This window comes from Meleagris gallopavo, chromosome 3 (genome assembly GCF_905368555.1).
Source record: "Meleagris gallopavo chromosome 3, MGAL_WU_HG_1.1, whole genome shotgun sequence".
NCBI lineage: Eukaryota > Metazoa > Chordata > Aves > Galliformes > Phasianidae > Meleagris > Meleagris gallopavo.
In genome coordinates this window covers 73,437,241-73,458,027 of record NC_139406.1, presented here as the reverse complement: position 1 = coordinate 73,458,027, position 20,787 = coordinate 73,437,241, and the positions used below count along the sequence as shown (strand labels likewise).

The window sequence follows — 20,787 nt, the reverse complement described above, 5'->3', positions numbered from 1 at the left end:
TGTGTTCTGCTTCTGTGAGACAGATGCCAATTAGTCTGGAAGAAGTTGGTAGTCATTCCTCAGTACTCATGTCTACCGTAGTTTTCATGCTGCAGCCCTGCAAAAGAAGTTCTCTAAGGCCAATATAGCAAACTGAAACCATCAGGGAGCTTAATAAACTCAATCCAAGTGTTCGCCTGTGGCAGCAACTCCTGCTTCCATGACTCAGTGCACCTCTGACATTATGCAAAGTTGACATTAACAGCTTTAACCATTGCCTGGGTTTGATATCTCAGACAAGGCTCAGAATGCTATATTATTATTTTTAAAAATTGCCACACTTAAACCAAAATCAATTATTATAGGTCTTGAAGACCAAAGACAATACTAACAAAGAGTGGAAAGTTACTATTTTTTACAGGACATTGGCTGAAATGAAGTGACCATGCAACAATGAAATACATCACAGAAGCATGTCAGGGGTTGTGTGGTGAGGCCAACATATACAGTGGGCTCTACCATGAAAAGAAAACTATGAAAAGAAAACTCTAGCTAAGAGAAACATTAACTCTCTCACCAGAGAGTCAGAGAAGCTGAAGCACAGAAAGAAGAAATACATTGTTCGAGGCCACGGACCACATTTGCGAAAAATAATCCATAAATACTGAATATTATCTGATTTAGCTGCTGAACAATACATTTGTATTATGTATGTGATCTATGTGAAGAAAAAACAAAAGGGCAAGTTTTAAAAGAATGCCAATATACTGTAAAAGCTACCAAGAAAATATTTTCAAACTTATCCATGTGGCTTTGGTGTGTAGTTTCCATTTCAGTACTTAGAAATTTAACAAACTAAATTTTATTGAAAATAAATGCAGCCACTACTGTTAGAAAGGTACTTGGGTAATTTTACGCATTATTACACTGATATTACAGACAATAGATGTGTTACCAACAAGGTGATACCTACAGGCCAGTACACCTGTTTGGAATATTTCTGCTTGTCCCCTTAATCAAATAAATATCATTTCATGCCTACAGTGTCATTGCTTTAAAAACTTGTTTGTAAAAGCAAAAAGGAAAAAAAAATCTACTAGAAAGTCGAAAGTTTTGCAAATGACCCAGAGTTAATTAGAAAAGTCTGCACCCTGGCCAGTTCCCCTTCTCATGTGTCAGCTCTCATTAAATCAAAAAATTCTCATTTCAAAGTTAACAAACACCATGGTTAACAAAACTGTTAAACTGGGATCAAGTGGGCACATTCCTAGGTTTATATATGATGTCATGCTAAGCAGCCCACAGCTGAACTTGCAAGCAGTATGAATGATTTTTCAATATATTAAGTATCTGATCTAATGCTAATTTTCTCTCTATAGGCTAACTGTGCTGGGAACAGGTGGCCCTGCTTTCAATTACGGAGGGCTAACATGCCAGTGTGAGGCCTGGATTAGTTCACCTTCTCACAGGGAATTTGCCTCGGTTGGGAATGGATTTATTATGGCTTCACACATGGAACGGGGCTCATGTCAGCTGAGGGTAGTGATACATCATATGATTCAAATTAACCTGCTGTGGACTGCTCCGCAGGGCTGATATTGTGTATTAAAATGACGACATTTTTAAAACAGCTTGAAAGAAACCAGGATTGCTGAAGTGCAATGGTTCCAATTTGTTCCAACTAATCTATCACCTGCTGGAGATATTGTTCTAGTGGGTTTCTGGTAGCTGCTATTTTCCAGGTTTCTCCAAACCACTGACCTTGCTAATGGATACAACTGTTGCCTTTGGAAGGCAGGGAAAAGCTGGAGAGTGGGACGTGCAGTTTGTTTGGTGCTGTCATGCCTAAGGCAAGGTCTGGTGCTCCCCACAGCACAGTGCTGGGAGATGGGCAGGGACAGCCCCCACCCTGATCGTATTTTATCACTGAATAGGAAATTGCTTAATTTTACCAGGCAGTTTGTTCTGTAGAAATGATTTCCAAAGGCAAAATGTCAAGGATCTTTGTTATTTCACATTCACCTTAACTTCTTCCCAAGAAAATACTGGGGGAAGAAGACTCTGGCATAAAACTTGTGTTTTGCATGTGTGTTTTAAGGCACTTTGTATGAAGCTGCACTTCACAAACTACTGAGATGCTTTCTATCCTTTACATGCAGGAAGAATACATCAAAAAGACAGCTTTTGCAGCTAAGAAAGTGCAGTTCATTGAAAAAAATCTACAGAAAGGATTAGTGGATAAAGATAATAAATTTTAAAAAACTATTAAAACAAGATGGTTATATGTGTTCCCCACCTAATGACTAATACCTAATGCTAAAGCAACAAATTGTTCACTTACATGTATTAGACAAGAATTAAATGTACAATCCAGTAACAGATTGAATATAAAAGAGAGGGGTCATGTAAACTGATGTAGATGGAATTTAAAAAATTCTAAATAATTAGTTACTGTAGAAAGAGAAAGAATAGTCCTGTAATGCATCGTGGGGTTAGGGTTGAGGTCTGTTCCCACAGGCCTGATGATGAATGCTTATTTCTCCTAGGATCCTATTACCTTAGATCTGGAAGAAATATCATTTTTCTTTAGTTGCCAAAAATGTACAAAATAATCAACTCATGTGGCAAGAAGTGCATTAACGTATCCTGTTATTCTCATTTAATTAGTGGTTTCCAAGTTTAGCTACTTGTAGTTTTTTGATCTCCAACTTAATACAGGCTGACAACCTGGTTTCCTGTGTGGTGAAAGTATACAATTTTTCTGGGGAACACTATCTACTTATCTAGTTCAGCTGACAAAGTATTTATAAGAAGAACAATTTTTACCTAGGACAGCAAACACTGGGAACCAGTTGCATTTTTTTTTTTTCTTTCTTTTAACTGCTTGTATGCTAGGTTCTTGCCATCATTAAACACTGGTGTGTTTTACTGCTCTATCTGAAATACAACTTCAGCATGCCAACGAAGTATTTCTTAAGAAATACGGCACTGCAATTGAGCAGCTGAACTCCGAACACTTTAAAGCGATACCAAAAAGCTGCCACATCTAGACTTCTGGCTGCATAGAGGCAGATTTCAAGAACACGCTCGAAAGCATATCAGTGGTGCCTAACTGCTAGTCACTGCTAGCACATATTGCCTCCAGTACATTTTAAAAATTTCCTCACTGGATTATGAAATGCACATACATAAACAAAAACGAAAATACACAATCTGTCCTTAAAATATAAACTGATTAGTATCATTATCTTCCAAACGTTAAAAATAAAAATAAAAATAAAAAATCTCTAAGCATTTTAGGCATGAGAGTATTGGTACACCAAAAAATTGGAAAAACAAGAAGGATAAAAGAAAACGGATCTGGCAGCAGTGACCAACATAAGCACACTTCAGTAGTGTATTTATTTAAACAATTTAGCTATTTGTGACATACAGGAGACATCATAATAAATTTGTTTTGCTGTGGCTCCTGTCCTTAACAAACAACTACAGGCTTAGTTAGGACCTGGTGATGCAGACACCTTCTCCAGATCCATGCTTTTGCTTGGTAGGCCAAGCTTTCTTATCCTAGAAGCAGCTGTGATTAGAGTACTTGTTCCCACACTGGAATTAGCAACTTGTCTTCCAGTAGTCTGCTGAGGAGCTGTCAAGCTTTCCTAACTACTTTTCAATTTGCTACTCTGATGCAATTACATGAGGAAAGTGTCTTTCACTACTAATAATGGAACAGTTCTTGGTAAAGGTTACCTTATTTGAAGAGTTGTGGCAACAAGAGAAAAAGAAAAATCTGCAGATGAATGCAGAACTGTTTTACTACATTACACGGATAAAACACTTTATTAAAATTCAGCGTAATTGCTGTTGAGTCATGCTTAATGTTAGTTCCAATTAGTAGGAAACAGATGATAAAAACAGTGTCTTTTGGCTAAGAAGAGACCCTGGATGAAAGCTCTGAGGTTTTATTTGCTTTGCAAGAATAAATAGTCTGGATTTTATGATGCATTAATTTATGCTTTTTTTTTTTTTTTTTACTTCTTTCATTCCCTGCTTAGCCAAATACCAGGGAAGGGAGAGATTTAACACTGATTCAGGATCTGCCTGAATTATTGAGAATGGGGTATGAACTGAGACCACTCATGAATGCATAATTTGCAAACTGGTACCAACTTCCTGACTTTCTAGCTTAGCCATCCTACTGACAGGAGTGTGGCAGGGAAACAACTTAAGGTGTATAATAAATTAAATATAAACCTGAGCCAAGCCACGAAAATGAGAATCTAAAGAAAAAGTGTAGAGGAAAGACAAGGGATCTGAGAATATAGGAATTTGCCGGAGATAAGGAGAAAGATGAGTAGTAAAAAAAAAAAGGAATATCAAGGAGAATACAAGAAAACCCACCTGGCAACAGTGACCAAAAGATTGTAGTGTCAAGAGAGAATACATTTTCCTTTTGGCCTTCCAATGGAGCTCAGAAAATCTGATTTCCAACATTCCTCTAATCTCATCAGAGTTCTATAAAGCTCCCTGACAGTAGGTATTTCTTCCCTTCTTACACTGGTCATAAAACCTACTATTATTATCATTAGTCCCTTAGTTCATCTGGCAGCAAAACATTCAGTAGCCCTGAAGGTTCAAAATCCTATAAATGAACCACAAAATGGATTCATGTATCAACAACTCTGCACTGACGTATACTTTTAAAATGTAGTCTTAAAGGAATGCTTTAAAGACATTACAGAAAATGAGAAAAGTGGTGACAGTGAGGTTGTTCACAAACTTTACTCTTTCATTGAGACTTCTACCTGTATGCATACTAAAAATAGATTTTCACATTATTTAACAACAGTATTTATAATCACCTGGTAAATGTGAATCATCTCTCACTCTCTGGTTGCTCAGTTTGATATCTTGGGGTCTGATATGCAGAAATGATTACTATTCCACCCAAAGACAAAGGGAATTATAGTTCCAAGACCTAAATTCCTGTATTTTTTAGGTATGTTGGAAAAACAAAATTCTCCATTTTAAATTGGTAACTTTAGCGTGCAATGAAAAAAACTTGAATTTCCTTGCACTTCAGTTACCTTCTGTAAAATGGTGAGGGCATATTGCTCCATCACTCATAGGAGAGCTGTGCAGCTAAATGAACATTTCTGTAGCACTCAGATCCTAAAGCATTAAGCAACATAGAGGTAATCCTGATGCAGAGTTAAATTCTGCATACAATAAATAATGTAGATAACGTGGTGGACTGTATGAGCATAGTCTGAACGAATAGAATAACCCCTTGCTTATAGGTTATTCACTAAATTACTCATAAAAGCTCATTGTGAGGGCTGAGTAAACTGAGCAGATTTAGAAAAATATTTACACAATTCAGTAAATAATAGTAAGTATGCATAAAAGAGGTTAATTATGATAGTACAGGTAAATGTAAGTATATTTTCTAACATTTAATATAACCTTAATTGTGTTCTACATAGTAATGTAGTTGTAAATACTATTCACAAAGTAGATAGTGCATAAAATACCTGAATTTGCAGGAGTTTGTGATTCCTCAGCAGTGAGACTTCATGTTATGCCTTTTAAAGTAAATTCTAATAAACTGTAATACTACACCAATTATATTCTGAATTAAATAAACATAACGTAGTGTTTTTTTTTTCAACTTTACAGTGTTAACACTGTAGATGTTATGAATTTGTAACGCCAGGTATCCAGATTCCAAAGAACAGCCAAGAGGAGGCAAATCTTAAAAATCTCCAAAAACAATTTAAAAGTCAGCTTTTATAAACACACTTCAATAAATTTTAGAAACTCAGTTTTTCTAGGGCTAGAAGCAGGTTGCTTTCATTTAATTGGAAACATGCCAAACTCAGGCTTCTAGAGGAGTAAAATTTCTGCAGTTACCTTGGAAAGAAAATAGTCAGGCCTTAAATCTACAACTGGCCCAGGACCGACCATTCCTCAACTTTAGCTTCACGGTGATTGCTGACAGAAAATTTCATATTCATCAACAAGAAACACAACATTTTTCTGATCTAGGCTGTATCTACATGTGCATATCTATAAAGGGATTATATTAGAAAATAAAGATTAAAGTGCAATGCTTACCTGGACCGTTAAGGAAGTCTTTAATTTGTACTGTGATAAGAGAAGGTGGAATACCACTTTTAGCATCAACCTCTCCTGCTACTGTCTGCAACCAAATCTTGCAATAATCCAGAGGTTCTGGAAGAGTCTTTCCAGGATCTACAGGTGATAATGATCATAGTCATTAATGACATTCCACGAATATGGCACATAAGAAAATGCTACATACAAAATTAAGTAAAACTAAAAAGTTTAAAGTATATATACAGTAGATAAAATACCTAATACTATAATACAAAGTATTTGTGCCTATAGATAGCTAGCGCATGTATATTACGCGTGTAAGAAAGAAAATTCAATTTCACACAAAATTTAGAAAATTTGAAAAAATGAAGAGTAAAAGATACCACTCATCCCAAGACATATTTTAAAAATATTCAGTTATAGTTTTTGTTAGCAGTAGTACTTGGAAGAGAAGTGATAATCAAAAATTGCTATTTCTGGATTGTAGTACCATTATCTCAAAGAGAATATAGTAACAGAAAGATAAATTATAAAGATCAAAAGACCAGAATGCTACTAGATGTCTAGGACAGAGCACAGTAATAAAGCAGTTATACCATTCTCTTCCAAGATTCACTGACACAGCATGTCTAGCTTTTAAAATCAGCAGCTATTCCTGTACCAACTTGAATGGAAGTCCTATGATCACCCTATAATGTCACAGAAGTATATGAAAATTAATTTCCTCCCAATACTATTCCTTTACTTTCTGCATATAACATATGGCAAAAGCAGTGCTGTAGGTAGCCTTTTTAATCTTCAGCAATTTGCAACCTTTGTTCATATAGTCTTGAATTCTGACACTACATGTTCTAAATACTCAATTACTCTTTAGTTTAGTTTAGTTACTGCTACTTAAATTGTCAAATGTCTCTTCCACTCATAAAGATTTAAGAGGCATCTTGATGAAAATTCATCTCTCCAATTTTCAGACAATTAAAAATTGTTAGAATTGTTTTATTTAACTGAGTTTTACCAAAAACATTCCTTTAAGAACAGTGTTTATATACCCACTACTAGAGTCAACATATGGTATGGTGGTATCACAGTCATATGTGGACTGGGTATATAAAGTCAGCTTTGGAATTTGTATTTCTTGACCTTATCATGTGATTTATATAAAACTTGGCACATATGAACCCTTATGTGATTTCAAAGAACCTACTGAAACCAATTGATCATGACTTTAGATCTATATGGAAAAGATCAAAAGTTAGCACATTCTTCTGTTTTTATTTGATCAATTTTCAGGCAATGACTTCACAGCAGTATTTGTACTGCATGGTATATGCATTACAGCCTTTCCCTTCCCTCTATTCCCACTATACATTTATGAAGTCAGCTCTCAACAGTTATTTAAGAGCTGTCACTGCATACAACAGAATTGTATATTTTCCATGTGAATTTCTACATTTTTATGGTTCTTAGTCCTTTTCTTTAATTACACTAGCTAGAATGGTAAGGCACACTGTTTTCTATAGCAATTGCTTTAGGGAATATCTTTTTTCCTGTCTAATGTTTGCCTAGAATACTGAAAATAGTAATAAAAGGAATTTTTACCACCGAAGTACACTTTTAAAATATTTTTCCTGACATATGTTGTAAAGCATTGCAAAAATTACATTGTGAAATGCTCATCAATCACTAAATCATTTTCATTGTTCCTTCAGAAATATCTGTATAAACCTTTAGGTATACTAATACAGGGGAAAATATTAAAATACACCATTTCTTTCTCTTATTTCTAAAGATATTGTGCCATACTTCCTATAGCAACCTGGATCAACCACTGACTTTTAAGAAATTCCAGCAAATTTAGTCAAATATTGCTTTTACTGTATACACTTACAGGTATTCCTACTATCCTAAGGCATGTTATAGAATAGCTTATAATCATTTCACAGTTCTAGGTGTTTAAAGATGAAAATATTTCTAATGAAAAAAACTTACATAGCAGAAAATCCTTGCATGACATAATACATTAGCTATATAAACACAACCCTCAGGGTGCTGGGAATTGCATCAAGTAAGCAGAGAATGAAAAATTAAAGGAGCCTTGGGACTCCCCAAAGATTACTTTGCCCTGTCATCTCCCAAGGAGTGCAGCACTATCACCTCTTGAATACCTGGGGTACTTCAGGCCTGGGGCATATAAATAGTCAAATAGACCCACAGAACTTACACAGCACAAAGACACCTCAACTTGCAGAATTAGTCTAAGTTCAATTTTGCTTAGTTCAAGTGGAACCATCTTATGCTGACATTGAGATAATTATGGAAGCAGGATAATTGCATGGTTGGACCAAGATGATCTTAGCAGTCTCTTCCAACCCTAATGATTCTACAGATCTATGGTTTGGCATCTGTGCCAATGATCCTGAGGGGCCAGTCAAAAAGCTGGTTTGAGTGTTTCCATACACATGACATGGTTAGTTTGGACCTAGGTCCAGACTTGACTACACATCCAGATATAGCAGAAATGAATTAATAAACAATTTTTTATAGCATGAGGAGAAAGCTAAATTCCAGAGGTTTCAAAACCAACTATGTAAGTGCTTATCTCAAAAACATGAAGGGAGTTATGAAGATGAGCTCCCCAGTGTATCTGGGCAGGAAAATCCATTTACGCTGAAGGTCAAAAGAGTAAAATATATGTACGTTGATAAAAAAAGATCTAAGAAAACAGCATATAATTTTTCACAGGATTAAGAATCAGGAAAAGAATAAAACAATATAAATAAATAAGTGCCCATGCCACAGGTCAGAGGAATTGCCAGAAGGGCAACAGAATGAAAAAATGGAGAAAATTTAGGCTGAAAAGTAAGGCATTCCTGTTCTGAGAGAAAAAGGACTCTTCTCCCTCAAGGAAATGATGGAAATGTTGAAAATGTTTAAAAATACACTTGACAGAACAGTATGAAATATACAATAGGGAACAATTATGCATCAGCAGGGAACTGGTCTGAATAATGTATTATAATAGGTCATTTCCATTTCCATTTTCTATGATTCTCCCAAAAATCAACACTTAAATTTGCAGTTATTTGTACGAACAAAATGCTGGAGAAAACCCAAGGGATACATATATAAGCAAAAGGAGAGGCTAGAATTACTCCACAGCAAGCCAAGGGAGAGAAAAGAAAGGCTTGAAAAGTGAAGTGGTGAAGACGGCCAGAAATCCTATCCTCTGGGTGATGTGAAAAATTTGTCTGTAGCAGAAAAAGAAAAATGGTGAGACAACAATCATAGATTGACAACCACGTCTGTAATTTAAAATCTCTAAGACCGAGAAGCTGTGAGGCCGTGAATACTTCCACATTGTTATCCTTTTTTTTTTTTACACTACTATTATTAGAACAAAAAATCTCTGGTTATTTTTGAATCCACCAAATATTCCAAGCCACTTTTAGTCCTGTTAAGTTCCAAGTCTCACCTCTGGAATTAACAGTTTATGAAGTACCTGAACTTGCTTTGAATTTACAACTTTTGATACTTCCTCCTCATATTAGTAGCAGACAACAAAACCCAAACTTCTGAAGAGATGGGAGATCAAGGAGGAAAGGAGGGAGACAGGAGAAATTCCAGATCTTGAAGATTTTCATGTTACAAAACGTCGTTCTTGGCAGCCAAGACATCATGAGGGCAAAGCCTGGGGCAGACCTTAACTGGGCCTCAGGAATTCCCAGCAGGGGACTGGGCTACCGAGCCGTGTGCCGGATGGCTACTTGGCCCCTCCAGCTGGAACCTCACCCAGGCCAAAGGAGGTCTGCAACGGGTTTTTATTTCAATGGATGAATCATAGTTTGGTCTGCAGTCAATTTTGCAAGCCAGTATGATGCTGCAATCTCCTCTGTATTTCCAACTCCAGACTGGGATGCTTGGTCTTATTTTTAAAATGGTTTCCATTGGAATTTAGAAAACATAATGTGAAAACATTTCTGTTAGCATACTCGCAAATGCTGTGTCAGGGAGTTAAAAAATTAGCATTTACAGTATTAGAAGGAATGCACACTCCTAAGGCAGCTCATCTTTACTGCTAGGGCTGCAGACCCACACAGCCATGGATGCAGATGTACTGGTCACTAAATATACTCGGGGGGGGAACAGGTGACATTCCAGCAGAAATCCCTCAGTGCTGGGCTAGGGAACAGTCGTATATCCTTGTCTGCCTCATAGGAAGCACAAGCTGACAGAGAGGCGGTGAATCAGACTTCCTGCCAGATCCAACCCGCACTTCTCTCTATTCTGCCTGAGCTCTCCATTAGATCAGAGGTTACATGTGGTCTTAGCTACTGCATCTGCTCTTCATGGACCCCCTGCCATCAAAGGCGTGGGTGCTAAAAAAAAATAATAAAAAAAGAATATTTTTGGATGGCCTCACAATGGCTATTTCTTTACAAATGATTCGCTGGAGGAAGTTGAAGAAATTCCATGCATAACATATCTACTTGGAAATTTCCCTCCTTTAAAATGAGTAAGAAGCACAATCTCCTCTTTGAAAATAAACAAACAAACAAATAGAAAAAAGATTTTTCAAGAATGCCCAGAGCACAATGCTCAGGAAATGAGGTAATTTTGTATCTGGATTACATTACCTGAAACAAAGCAAATAAAAGTTTAAGAAAATATTTGTAAAAGCAGCTTATGAGGTTACATTAAAAACAATTGCACCCATTTTTATTTAAGTAGAAATGGCCAACTCTCTGTAAGCAAAAACTAACAGTTAGCAGATGCCAGTTTTTAAACGGAGGATGAGCAATGAATAAAAAATGTTGTTTTATAGTATCTTTTAGGCTACTTCTTTAGGATCTTAAGCCATCTCAGGGAACAACTGGTCATTTTAGTAACATTTATTAAGGGTTTAATATTTATCCTATTAATTTATTTACTTTGATTTTTAGTTCCTATACTGGGCAGTAAGTAATATAATTGCAATCAAGCTGTGCAAGTACAGAAATAATTTAAAACACAAACGAAGCAGCTTAACACATCCATATTCAAACTGAACTAACATAATAACCTAATAAGTTTTCCCCTCCTACAAACTGCCTTGCAAGTGGACATAGTTTGAGGGAAATACTGAGGAAATTGAAAGCACAGCCACTAGTCTTTAGCTCCAAGGCAGGCAAACTCTCCCAAATCCAGACACTGGTCTGCTGGAAATGTGTAACTGCTAATTGACACTCTAACAGTACTTAACTTTTAAATATTCTATTTCCTCCTGTTTTCTTAATACACTCTTATTTCTTTCATCTTTCAGGACGTGCAAAAAAAAATCACCACAGCTAGTGGACAGAGGAGTCAAGCTCTTTGGATGCGGCTCGCTATTATAGCCGCTGTGCAACGCTCTCTCACGCCTAACAGTGACAACAATATAAAAGTCCTCAAGATTAAGCTTTATTAACTTGAATTCTTCCTAAAACAAGAACAAAGCCCTTATCCCACGTAAAACTTACATGGCCTTGCAACAGTATTAAAAACTTAATTTCTGCACATGTTCAAAGTAGTAAATTATTGCAAAATTCATTTTGTCACTAGCCCAGGATTAACTATTATTCACTACAGAATTCACGCTGGTGCAGTTTTACAGGATAATTTCCCTATTTTATTCAAAAACTCGTAAGATAGACTTTCGTAAGAAACATATTCTCTGTTGACTTACAGGTGAACAATGAATTTTTAAACATATGGATAAGAACCATAAAAAGTCTAAACTGTGATTAGCTTATCTTTAACCCAAAGTTACCTTTGGAGCCATCAAAAAGTAACACCTTCCCTATTTCACAATACTACCTTGTATGAGGATTGCTCTGAAAGTAATTTCTCCTATTTTGTTATGTTGGCCCACGCTGTCAGAAGCGGATGTTGGTATGGCAGTAGAGGCTGAACTTTCCCAATATTGTGTTACATGTTCTGCCGTGGCAGCAGAGCGGCACTCTGACAAAATGGTGTCTGACGTGGACGTGTGTATTGGAGTAAAGGTGCATCATTGAATTCCTCCACGCAGAAAAATGGCACCACTGACATTCACTGATGAATGTTTATGGAGACCAACAGTGAATCTGAGCATAAGGAGGTGGTGGGAGGTGCATTTCAGCAGCAGTGACAGTGAGTCACCTCTTTAGGTGGAGGTTTTTACAAGCGTGGCATGCAGCCTCTTCATTGCTAGCAAAAATGCACAGCTGGTAGAGATGACTAAGTTGAAAAATCATGTTTTGCAGCTGAGAACTTGCTCTATCAAGTAGTGTTTTTGTGCTCTTCGTATCTGTTGTAGTTCCCATAAAAATAAATATTTTCAGAGCAACCTACATATTTGTTTCTGCCATGCAAGATTTGAGAGGATTGTTTTAGAAATGTAGATTTTTTTCCTAAAAAAGCCTGAGAAATTATAGCACAGTATTTTTCCTAAGACCTGAATCCAGTGCAGATGAACTAAAATATTCTTATGCAGCATATATGGTGTTTACATATGCAGAGAATATGATTTGAAATGTCACAGTTTTTATTAGCATATTTTGGATATAATTTACATAGGTCTACTACTGTTCAGCTATGTAAGTTAAACTGTAGTAGTATAAGTAATGAGAAACCACCCCCACTGAATTTCCAATAAAACTTTATAACAAACAACATATATTTTTACTTCAACCCAGTCACCTTAATTTATAAAATATACTTCATTGCATTCTTCATCAGGATGATATATCTCTTTCAGATACAACAGTCAGCAGTCACAATGCCATGAAAAATTGGAGTGACTGATAAAATTGACTACAGCGACTTAGAAAATGCAGTAAAAGGCTCCTGATGTTGCATTGTATGTTATGCAATATATATGGTACACCATTGTACATACGTACACACACATATATAAAGATACAGCTAATTGCCATTTTCCCTCTAATATGAAAGCTAGAAAGTAAAAATAGAAAATTCCAAAAATTCATGTTACAGCAATGCAACGACAACATTAAATCCTGAATGATGCAATCACAAACACAGCAGGTCTTCCTAAACCAGAGACAATAAAAACTTTATACTACCTGTTTAGTTATGTTTAAGTGTGGATTAGTTTTATTCATTTATTAATAAATTTAGGATGGTGTTTTTAGGCACTGGAACTTTGGCATCCAACTTCTCAAACTCTTTTGATAAAAGCCATAATGCTTTGGCAGAAAGCACAGGATTCTATCTGGCACACGAGTAAGATATTTATTACTGCCCACAAAAGCAGCAGGATGAGAACAGAACTTCTGTCTCCACATAATGCCTGACTCCCACCTCCACACAATTTTATCTTTGCCTGACAGACAAAAAGCTAAAGAAAAGAGTAAGAACCCTGCAGGACTAATTCTTGGCTGTCCAGGAAAACCTCTTCAGATCTAACTGTTAAGTTAGGTGCTCTCAAGCTGCCATCTTTACAACATGCTTCTGTCCTCTCTGACTCACTTTCAATTTCTAGGAAGGCATTACTTTAGCTTGTGACCAGAGCCTATTTTTTTTATATATAAATGTTCACCTACATACAAAGGTATTAAAAACCACACACTGAAAGCTAATTGTAGAAGCAGAATAGATAGAACTTTGGCCATTTTATCTGTAATAAGCCATACTTCTCCGGCTGCCTTCTCAGATCAGGTCCCTGCATCCTCAAGAACGGTTTTTATTTACTTATTTATTTGACAACAGTCTGCAAAGTAACCATACATCTCATTAAATTCTTACTGTCTGTACCGTCTGTCAGGCAAATGAACTGCAATGATTTCATTTCTCTCTTTCAGGAATACGCACGAGAGTGAAAAAGATTTTTATCAGGTACTTCTCTAATGCTTTTCTTTAAATTTTATCAGTATAATTATACGGGCAAATATTGCGATATTCAGCCATAAGAAATGCTTTTCATGAAATCTCCTTGGTTTACAACTCTTCTGTCCTTAAAATAAAACAAGGAATTACAGTAATGTGACAATCCCTATGACAATCCGGTGCTGAGAAAGTAATACTGAGGAGCAGGAAGAGCTGGTTGCTAAAAGGTCAAATCTTAATTAATTTCAAATGTTTTACACACTTAATGTGATTCAGCTACGCTGTACAACCTTAAAACACAACTATGTACTGATTAATTTGTAAAGATGTCCTAGAAATCTGTCAGTTGTTTTCCTTTCTGCCACTCCAGTAATGTGGAGTGCCAGTTCTTTGACATTTATAGCCAGGAATGACTGTTCAATGACCTTACCTGTACACTTGTAGTCTGAGGCTACTCCCTTAAGCCCAGCATCAAACACCGACACTTCTATCTTCTGCTTTCTGTGGTGGCAGCTGAGGAGCACGGAGGGCTGTGATACAACCAGGTAGAGAAATGGCTGTAGCTCTATGTCACCCGTGCCCCTGCGACCAGGCTGCCGAACGATAGTTATACCAAGGGCTTGTCGAGCAGAGGACCTTGTGGAAGCATGCAGGGTTTCCAGTGACAGAAGACCTGGTTTTCTTCCAGAAGTCAAGGGAACATTGCTGTTCAAAAGGTCATCTGCTGTGACGGATGAAATAGACGGCTGACTGGCCCTCTTTGCGTCATGGCTGCTACCTGAGCCTGCTTCTGGAAGGTTCAAGGAGCTTTTGCTTATTTTCTCACCAACTTTCTGATCTTGTGGTGATTTCAATTTAGGTAAAGCAGTGCATGAGTAAGTCATTAAGGAGATCCGACTTGCTGTAACAAAAATGTCAAAAGGGATGAAATTGAGGTTCTTCACAATGGATGACTGGCGGGAAGGTTGGGCAATGCGGTGCTGGCTGGTGCCACTATGCTGCTCGATTTGAACAATTCTGATCTTAACGCTGTCACTACCAATTCCACTGTCCTGTGCCCCACTGTACCGGGAAGAAGTCTCAACCATTCCTCCATCTGATACATCCATTTTTTTTTGCTCTTGTTTGGAAACCTTCAAAAGAAAATATTATATTAGCTTATGATATCCATATCCCAGCTGTTTCCATTTCAGTGGCAGCAAACAATCACTATATAAACATGATGTCAAAAAAGAGAATTATAAAAGATATCTGCCAAGTTAACTTAAACACAGTAATCATTCAAAAAAACACAGCAGGTGTCTGTTCCAATGAGATGATGACTCTCAACGGATTAAGTGCCAAAACAATATGTGAAGGAAAAATAAAAGGAATTATGATTTCTAGATTTAAACTTCATTCTTCAAAAAACTCATTTGTTATATTTGAAAGATTCTACAAGAAATTTATGGCTTAATCCATATCTCTGTAAAAGAAAAAGCCCCATCATAAGTATTTTCTAGTTTTGAGTACTAACGTTTTTCCGTGATTGTAAAACAGAATGCAATATAAATCTAATACAAAATCACAAAATGACAAAACGGAAATTGTAAGATGAAAAGTGTAAATATTATGTTGTAGAAAGAATATTTTTCTTAGAGAAATGGAAATGACAGCTGCCTTATATAAAATTTCAAAGTTGAAGTATGTATAGACTGCCCGTGTGACAGAGTGTGATTCTTAGCTTAGCAGGGCCCACCCAGCATACATGATCTCATCTGTGACATCCACAGGGTTTCAGATGAGAAATCATTCCCTATCGACATATTTCAAAAAGAAAACATACATCACTGAAGAGACAGTAAAAAAAAACCTTCTGTTGTAGGAAATATTACAGTGAAACAAAACAAATCTGCAGGGCTTACCATCCAGGGACAGGGTAGTATAGCAAGAAAGAGAGACCCATGAAAAGGAGGTGCTTTAAGTTACAAACACTTCACTTCAAATTTTGCTACTGAAATAAACAGAAATCCTATAAAGAACTTGAAGAGAAGGTAGGAAGTCTATATGCAAAACTATTTGGAAAAAAAAGACTATAAATTCAATAATAGTAATAACAACAATGATGTAAAGCCAGCTCCTGTGATTCATACGGAGTTTGCAGATCTGTATCACCCATCACAGCTTGCACAGCATAACCAGCACTTCCATCTGTGCCTTCCAGAAGAAACATTTCTGCTCCACATAGTACAAGTTAACATAAGAAATGCCCTAATCAATCAGATTCACGACCCATCCAACCCAATACACTGTTTTTGACAGCAACAGGAGGACACAATATTGGGAGAGACTGTGGACCCTGGTACTTCCTGCAATTTGCTCTCTCTGTAGAAATTAGGTGGTTGAAGGCATTAAAGAAAAGCCGCTTTTTTAAAAGGTTTCTTTATATTGCTCTTTTTGAAACAAAGGGAAAAAAAAATCCTTCCCCCTTTTTCTTTAAAGGCATGACCATACTGGAGAAAAGTATTACAGAGGAAATCCTAAAACAGAACCCTTAACTAGCTGAGATTTTCTTTGAAAAGATTTTTGCCAGCTCTGGTTACAATCTTTTCAGATTCACTCATGTACATATTTTTCAAATAACCAATAAACTTCCTTGCGGCTGATTTGTATGACAGACTCATATCAGTGACTTGTAAAAGTGGTATCACTTTTAATGCAGCCTCTGTAAAAATATCTGGAGACCATTCTAACGAATTACTTGCATTATAAGCAAAGGAACCATGACTCCTCCTGATAAGCTAGCAAAGTTATACTATTTATGTCTCAGCTCCTCTGTCTGGTAAACTATAAAGCGTTTTGCCCATATCCTGTACTGATGGTACTTTCAAAATGACATAGATAGTTTCATTGCTCATGCATTCAGGGCCAGCAAAAGACAGAAGGGATGGAGCTATGGAATGATGTTGCTATCTCATTCCATGGAAAAACTGAAAAGAAGTAGAAGGCATGTGCTACTACACCCAGCACTTAATTGATGCATAGCCTTCAGTTTAAAACTATAAAGATTTTTCTTAAAGCGCAGAGTTCTGAGGAGAATTGCTTCCTGTTTTTTCTGAATGCATTTTCTCACTTCTTTAGGTCAAATGTATTTGACTAAAAACCTAGTTCCTTTTTTCTGTGTTGTTTTATAAGTCAATATGTATTAAATACACTCATCTGTGTGAAGCACCTCAAGGAAGGTAGAAAAACGGCTCTGCCTCCATCCCCATTCAGATCTTAGCATCTCTGCTAACACTACTGTAAAGGTGTTAATTGGTCCCAACTGCTGTGTTTCCTGCTACGTGGACACTCAACTGAAAGAATGACTGAGGCCCCTGAGTCAATTCATGCAGGTCACTGAACAGCAGTCAGATGGCAACTTCTGCTCAGTATTAAGCAGCTTGAGATATGAACCACCGCCCAAAATGCAAAAAGCATCACATACTACTGCAAATTTCCATGCCACAATTAAACTTTGACTTATTTATTCTCTTACCATATATATTACAAAGGTTGGAACAAGTGAGAAATGATTTGCAAGACAGCCTTCAATAACATTACTGTTTACACAATAAAGGTGCAGAAGTACCACTGGAACTTTTTGCATCTATTTCGGCTCAATAAGCATTGAGTCCTCTTCCAAGTCGCACAGTTAACCCAAAAATATGCCTAGTAATAAACGTGGGCATCATTTAGCTATTTCTCTAATGGGATAGCACATGAGAGGCAAGGACCCTCAGGATAACTCCTCCAAAAAGATTTTTGCTTTACCGTAGAATAAATGGGCCAATACTTTATAGACATCAGGAACAGCAATATCAACTCGCTGCTAGCAAATGCAATGGTAACATTTATCATTGGGCTGTATTATATCAATTCTCTTACTCTTTACATAACCCATTTAAAATGAACAATAAAAGTTTTCTTTAATTAGCTACTGGTGTGCATTAACATGATTATGATTAAACCATAAAAAACAACTGTACATTACTCTGGTCCCCTATCCCATGTGTTTTAAATTATTTTAGTTGAAAATGTACTTTGAGTCCCTTTTAAAAGTTCGACCTTCTGCTTTCAGAGAATTAAATGCATATTACTGTAGTGGAGAAGATAATGTTTCAGACCTCCAGGCATATATTAAACACACTGGCAGCACATTAGACAAAATGCTTTACTTATTAGATACTTCCTATTCTAAACAGTGTCATCAAAGGCTAAAAACAAAATCCATATAAAAGCTGCACAATGCTTCCACACAGAACCTGTGCCAAAATCCCTGTACTTTCCAACTAATGAGGAAAGGATGTGTACTCTTAACATATGAATGTAAGATTTTCCAAGCATTCACTTTAGGAAACAGGACTATTGATTCCACATGGCTTATGTTAAATGAAACTGTATTGGTAAAATAACCTTTAAGATATTTGGCATGATAACTGTAATTAAACAATATTCAAAGGAGTAAAACAAAAGGGAATTTGGTTCCACAATGGCTAATTAAAATAAAATGAAAAAACACAGCATGTCATCTATCAAGATAAATTGTTATTGTTTAAGAACTATTTAAATACTGTTAAAATATACTTTTAGATAAAATCTGAAAGGACTGGAAAAATATTTGTGGCTTAAAAATGGATAGTTTGGCGAAGAAAAAAGTATAGGATGCTGAAATTTTATGCTGAGATAATAGCTTTAAAGCTTTGAGCATAACCAGATGGTACTTAAATCAGAGGAATTCTACAGTTTCACTGTCAGAATGAGTTGCAATATGGAAAGGTTTTCAATAGCTAGAAAAAACATGTCAAGATGATAGTTTACTTAGATCACTTCGGTGCATTTTCTCGTCTTTTCACAGTTATATATCCTATCAATACTAGACACCATAAGAAAGGTGTTGAAAGCTACACGAGTAGCTAGGGAACAACGGCTAATTCTTCCTTTTCATGTGTTGAGATAGGTAACTTTTCTAGCTTAACCCCTTGAGTTCAATAGGGCATATGACATATATATCTATCTAGTGAAAGGGCATGGAAATAGCACGTCCTGCACACTGAGTACACACTGAGAAGTACATCATAAAATCCAAGTAAATAAATAGATTTGCTTTACAGAATTGGCAAGCACTCCCACCTGAAGCCAGTGCAACCGTAGCCAGGTAACTCATTTATTTTCTATTTCTGATAAAAGCTTTCAGATGGTAGAGTCTTATCTTCAAAGTTTTCACATCATAAAGAGAGGTAACAAAACTATCAAGGTAAACACACAAATAGACTTCAGACTATTAACATGTTTTCCAAATCAGAGAATGGTGTTGTACAACTGACAACGGTTTTCATTACATCTTCACTTTCTTAGTCTCTCAAGAGTTTTCAACAATAATAAATGTAAACATGTGCAAAGTTTCCCCATACACCTTTCTATCAGTTTTATTTTCTTTTACTGGCACTTTACAGACTAATTATCTAATTAATAGATCCACGGTAAGCAACATAATCTTTGGAAGTGCAACTGCTCAAGATCAAAAACATCTACATCTGCATAATTTTTCCAGCTTCTCAGATTAATTATGACTATATAATGGCTCTATTGAAGTAAAATTTCCAGCCTCCAGCACAGCCATTCCTTAACTCTGATCAAAAACCTTCAGCCAATCATGAGATCATTCTTCACATTACATAAATTATGGAAAGAGTCACAAGTGTGAAACCACAGAATCAAAGTGCCAATCACATCTGGTACATCACTGTGACATGTGACCTAGTTCTATTTCTCTTGCTAAAGCAGTAGTATTTTCATGGAAATAAAAACTGCTTACCACAAAAAGTGAGCTACAGAAAAGGAATGTCTTTCATTTTTTTCCCCCTGTTGTGCTTAAACTGCAATCAAGAAGAAAACATTTTGTATTTTCTTTCTGGATTTATTCTAGATACTTGATCTATTTCAACAAAGATTCTCTAACTGTCTTTAATGCACAACTGTTTTCTAAAGATTTATTTTTTTGTAAAGCTGTTTACTACATTGTTCTACAAAACAGTTTTATTTTCATTTGTACATAAGTTACATGAATGACTAAAATTCTGGTAATTATTTTTTACACTGACACATTCATCTGACATGGAAAATATAATGAAGCACACACACAAACATTTCAGGGTACTAAATTACTTCTTCCAGTCTAATACAATTACCCTTAAGTTTTAAATTAAAACTTCAGTCCTGCAGCTTACTATAGACAACTTGTTGGCATTTGTACTGATGTAACAATGCAGAAAGAGTTCTATATCCAAAGCTTCCTACAGGAAGGGAACTATTAAATTAAATAAAACTCAGGAATATCAGAAATTTCTGAAACAGTTTATTCCATATAAAAGTCAAATGTATTTTTTCACTAACAGACTTTCTTTTTAATCAGAATTTGCTGTAAAATTACATGATCGTGACGCATATAGTCTCACAGACCTACAGGATTCAATTTGATTTTTCACAGTACTGCAGGAATTATGTGAAAGATGGGATGGAGAGGAGCAGTACAAACTCAGCTTTTTTCTGTAATGTTCTTCCAGCTCCTCAAATCTGGGTTAAGAGGCCACATTCTATTAAACCTCGATCCAAATATGCATAAATCAAAGCCATGCTAAATGTTCCAATTGTAACATGGTTATATGCAAATGCTAAATCCTAATTCCAGCAGAATTATTGTTTTTCAATCTTAATATAAATAGTATGTTTATTATGCTATACTATTAAAGGTCAGTAAGACTCTGTTCTTTTTTTTTTTAAGGATGCATTTACAAGTTGAAAGAAAAACAAGTTAAAATCTGGCAG

General features: G+C 36.1%; 1 protein-coding gene across 6 annotated transcripts in view; it reads right to left on the bottom strand.

The window, feature by feature from the left end:
* Window positions 1-20,787, bottom strand: part of VPS13B (vacuolar protein sorting 13 homolog B) — a 411,892-nt gene that overhangs the window by 98,888 nt on the left and 292,217 nt on the right. For all 6 annotated transcript variants that reach the window (XM_010709173.4, XM_010709170.4, XM_019614165.3 and 3 more), the window contains 2 exons: window positions 14,372-15,074; window positions 6,094-6,231 (listed from right to left, as the gene is read on the bottom strand). In XM_010709173.4, coding sequence (XP_010707475.2) covers window positions 6,094-6,231; window positions 14,372-15,074 — 841 coding nt within the window. The remainder of the gene's footprint in view (window positions 1-6,093; window positions 6,232-14,371; window positions 15,075-20,787) is intronic.